The 4,881-nt window shown below is 30.5% G+C and overlaps 1 protein-coding gene across 1 annotated transcript; it reads right to left on the minus strand.

Annotated features, from left to right (window-relative positions):
• Nucleotides 1-499: 499 nt before the first annotated feature.
• On the minus strand, nt 500-961 carry LOC145798393 (uncharacterized). The gene has a single exon (XM_082885934.1). It carries the CDS (start codon nt 959-961, stop codon nt 500-502), a length of 462 nt encoding a protein of 153 aa, XP_082742060.1.
• Nucleotides 962-4,881: the final 3,920 nt, after the last annotated feature.

The raw sequence follows: 4,881 nt of genomic DNA on the forward strand, positions 1-4,881 counted from the left end.
ATTTTCATATTCAAGTGCCATCAAGCATAGATTTTCGAATTCATTTTTGCAAATATTAGCCTCTGAGTCGCTATCATCACTGTCTTCTCCCCATGTTGCGATCATGGCCTTCTTCTTGTCCTTCTTGAATTGTTTTGTTGAGCTCTGGACATTCCGATTTGTAGTGTCCCGACTTGTTGCATTTGTAGCAAGTAATTTCAGATTTTTTATGACTTTCTCCTTTTTGAAAATCTTTGTTGAAATCTTTTCTGAAGAACTTCCTTACACCTTGTTTCTTCTTAACAATTTTTTTAAACCTTTTGGTAATGAAAGCCTCCTCTAAAGCATCTTCTTCTTCCTCTTGAGATTTTGAGGTAGACTTGAAAGCTATCCATTTCTTCTTATTCTTGTCTTCTTCTTTTTTTCCTTATTGCATGATGATCTCGTGGGTTGGGAGAGATCTCATTACCTCATCAAGACTTAAAGTTGACAAGTCTCTTGCTTCTATCACTACTATGACTTAGTCCTCCCAGCTTTTTGGGAATGATCGGAGAACTATTCTGATAATTTCTGCATTCGTATAAGTCTTCCCAAGAGATTTAAGATTGTTTATAATATCTGTAAAGCGAGTGAACATTTGGGATATGTTCTCATCAGGTTTCATCTTGAAGAGCTCATTGTTATGAACAAGCAAGCTCACTCTAGACCCTTTGACTTGAGTGGTTGCCTCATGAGTTACAATAAGTTTATTCCAAATTTCTTTCGCTATTGTACAAGTGCATATTTTGTTAAACTCAGTAGCATCAAGTGCACAATACAACATATTAACAGCTTTGGCATTGGATTGAATGTCCTTATAATCAACACTAGTCCACTCACTCTCAAGTTTGGGGACTAACAGACCATCCATGGTTTTGGTAAGGACTTTAGGACCATCGCAGATAATTTTCCAAACTTCATAGTCAATAGATTGGATATGCATAATCATACGGATTTTTCAATAGTTGAAATTTGTGCCATTGAAGAAGGGTTGTCGGTTTGAGGCTTGACCTTCAGGAAGAGAGGAGCTAGGGGTTGCCATAGATCACTCTAAGACAGTTAAGTCACAATACTAGAGACGAGGCTCTGATACCAATTGTTAAATAGGAAAGCAACCCAAAAGCGGAGGTGAATTAGGTTAATTAAAAATTTTGGCCAGAAAAAGATTTCAAAAGACTAAGTGATTAAATGCAACAAACAATCAATAAATGCACAGCAAATAAAAGGAAATGAAAGAAGAGCTCAACACAAGGATTTATAGTGGTTCGGCTCACCGGGCTACGTCCACTCCTTAAGAGACCTCCTTGAGAATTTCTTCACTAAGAATCAATGCACCACCAAACTTCACCTAGCTTATAGATTTTTACAAAGGACTTACTTCAATCTATTGAGGACCTCTCAACTAAATGCCTCACTTTACAAGTGTTTCACTTAGAAAATAAAGAACAAGAGAAAGAGGTTCAATTGTCCTCTTTTACAAATATTCTCTCTCAAAAGATGGATATGAAAGTGTAAGCTCATAGGTAATTTAAGACTCACTCGGATATGAAAATGGAAGTACAATGGAGTATATTAAAAGCTCTTGATTGCTTTTTAATGCTCTGAGTTTCTTTGTATTAAAGAAGTGTAGATCGAATAAGAAGAGTTTCATCTTTATAGCATTAATGGCTTCTAACTGTTGAAGAGAGGAGATTTGAATCTCCTAGCCATTGGAGCAAATCAAGGAGGAAATCTTCCAGCTGTGTTTGATTAAAGTATGGAGAAGGTGGACTGTATACAAGTCTTGGGAAAAAAATGATCATTAAATGCAAAAGTTTTTCATTTAATGTTCTCTTTCATAGGTCAATTTCTTGGAGAGGATATCGTGCTAGAAGATCTGCTCAAAGGTCAGAAAAGATGACATATTCTGCACATAACTTTGAAAAAGTGGTTGAGAAAAAGGCTGTGTCAGTCCATTTCTGATTTGGTAGGTGGGATTTTTAACACCCAAATTTACAAGTGTCGACCCCTGCAAATTGGGTGTCAATCCTTCGTTTTCTTCTCTTCTCTGAGTTGAGTTCCAAGTGTTCCTAGTGTCGACCCTTATCATTCTTGGTGTCAACCCTTACTGCTGGATTGCATTCTGAAATTTAGTGTCGACCCTTGTTGTTCTTGGTGTCGACCCTTGCTGCTGGATTGCATTATGAAATTTAGTGTCGACCCTTGCATTTGGGTTGCACACTGAAATTTAGTGTCGACCCTTGCTGTCCTTGGTGTCGACCCTTGCTTCTGGGTTGCACACTGAAATTTAGTGTCGACCCTTGCTTCTGGAACACTTAGACATTTTGAGTTTCACTCTGGTGTCGACCCTTAGACCTGTTTCAAGCATAAATAGAATTTTGCAAACAAGTGTTAATCTCATGTTTTGAGGGGTTACAAATCATTGAAAAACAACAGTCTAGAAGCATATATCTTCTAGAACCATTGAAGCACAATTTGTATAACATTATTTTGTAAACTTTGAATAACAAAATGAGTTCAAAATATTTGTCAATAATCAAAATCAATAAGAATTTAAATTTGAATAACCTTGGGAGTAACAAACATACTTAACCAAATGATCTAAATAAATAACTTATAAATGCTACTAAATGAGGCCATTAAATTTGTATCCTTAAGTTATCACCGATATTAAAATTAAAATTAAAAATAAAATTTAATAAATAATAAATAATAATTTTTTTTAACCTTGAGACCCATGTTAGTATTTTTTAAAACAAGACACATAGAACTCTTTAAAATAACTTGTTAACGGTTGTAACTAACTTCATTTTTTTTACTCCCTCGAATGGGTTGCCTGCTCTAAGTTTTAACAAAATTTTACTAGACTAATTTCATTTGGAGAGCCTAATTGACATTAATAACATTAATGTCTTAGATTCTTAAACAAAAATGCTAAATATCCTAAATAAATTATTAAATATTCTACCAAATACTCACATAGTAACTCCAATGCTACTATTCATTCTTCAGTAGTAGTATAAAAAATGTATACTCTCAGTTACCTAACTAATTTTTCATATATGTGTTTTAACACTAACTCTTTATTTTACATATTTATCCCCACAAACTAATTTAAAAAGCCTCTCCAAGTGTAGCTAGCTTGGGAGAATCTTATTAAAATAGTTGTTATAATAAGTACCCCCATTGGAGAGAGTAAAAAATATGAGATCAGTTATAATAGCCACCAAGCTTTTTTAAAACAGCCCATTAGAGATACTCAAAGAAAATATAACAACAATTTTGAGTTAAAAAATGAGTAATGGTAATTATTCGACACAACACTCACATGAGCGTGGGATCTACACCACATGGGATCCAGGGATCCACATGTAGAGGTGGACAAACCTCAGGCATGGTCTGGGTCAGGCCGGCTTGCACTATTTAATAAGAGAATATCTGTCATCCCAAGCCTGGCCTAGCCCAGCCCGACATCGGGCCTAATCTAGCCATTCCAAGTCCAATCATAAATTTAAATTTCAAACCTACCCACTTAACCCAATAGATATCATATAGATATTATTAAAAGTAGTATTTTTTTCTATGCTTAGGTGGCACATTATATGGCCTTACTTTTTTTTTAAAAGAGCCACATCACCATGCATTTTCTATTTACATATAAAATTCTATACAAACTCAATTTCAATTATAATAACCAATTTTATAGGAACTTTATTTGAGAAATATTTATTTTTCATATATATACACATTCTAAAGTCTTATTTTTTTATTTTTTTTATTAAAAAGCCACATCACCGTGCCTTTTTCATTTACATATAAAATTCTACACAAACTTAATTTCAATTATCATAACCAATTTTATATGGACTCTATTTGAGAAATACTTATTTTTCATATATATAATTTAAACTACACTTTCCTAATAAATTGTTTTAAACTAGATATTAAAGAAAAATTAATACTAAACATAATTAATCTATCTATTTTTTCTTAATCTAACCGTGAGATACTTTATTTAATTTTTTTAAATAAATTTCTTTTATAACTTCCATTCCTACTTTTTTTTTTTCCAACTGAATAAAATAAATAAACAATCAGAATCACTTTTAATTGTATGCTACTATATTTTTTTCAATTTAACTATTATTATAAATGTCAAATTGAGTGTTTATTTTACTATGTTATAATTTAATATTATACAAAATTATTATATATTTATTTTAGTTACACATTTATAGCATGATAGGGTCAAGATTATTAAAATACACATCAATAATTGAAATAAAATCATTATATTTATTTGTTTAGATAACACTTTTATAGGATTTATCAAAATAAATAATTAGAACTGTTATTTTATTTTAAATGACTTTTTTCTCCAATTTAATCATTATTTTTAATATTAAAATGAATATTTATTTTGTTATATTGAAATTAAGTACAAAAGTATCATATATATATATATATATATATTTAAACTACACTTTCATAGTTTAACAGGATGAAAATTGTAGCGCATATTTCATAATATATTTTTTAAATAGTTCTATATATATATACATAGATATATATTATTCTTTGGTAATGCATACATTGCAATATATTTCTAAAAATAATTTATATATAGGCATATATAAATAATTTTATTTTATCTTATAAAATATTATTTAAAAAGAAAAAAAAAATTAATCCTTACATCGCACGGGTTAACTACTAGTGCACTACTATTGTTTTTTCTTTTATTTTCATTTTGAATAAATATTAAATTATTTAAATTCTTTTATTTATTATTTTAATTCGGAACATTATCAAAATTCAATGGTAACATAAATTTAATTTTTAACAAATATTTTAATTTAAGTC

Source organism: Camellia sinensis, chromosome 8, assembly GCF_055761805.1.
Source record: "Camellia sinensis isolate YWXY chromosome 8, ASM5576180v1, whole genome shotgun sequence".
Classification (NCBI taxonomy): Eukaryota; Viridiplantae; Streptophyta; class Magnoliopsida; order Ericales; family Theaceae; genus Camellia; species Camellia sinensis.

What these genes read in the sequence shown, in the direction of transcription:
- LOC145798393 (XM_082885934.1), bottom strand. Translation starts at nt 961, where the DNA reads ATGCATATCCAATCTATTGACTATGAAGTTTGGAAAATTATCTGCGAT.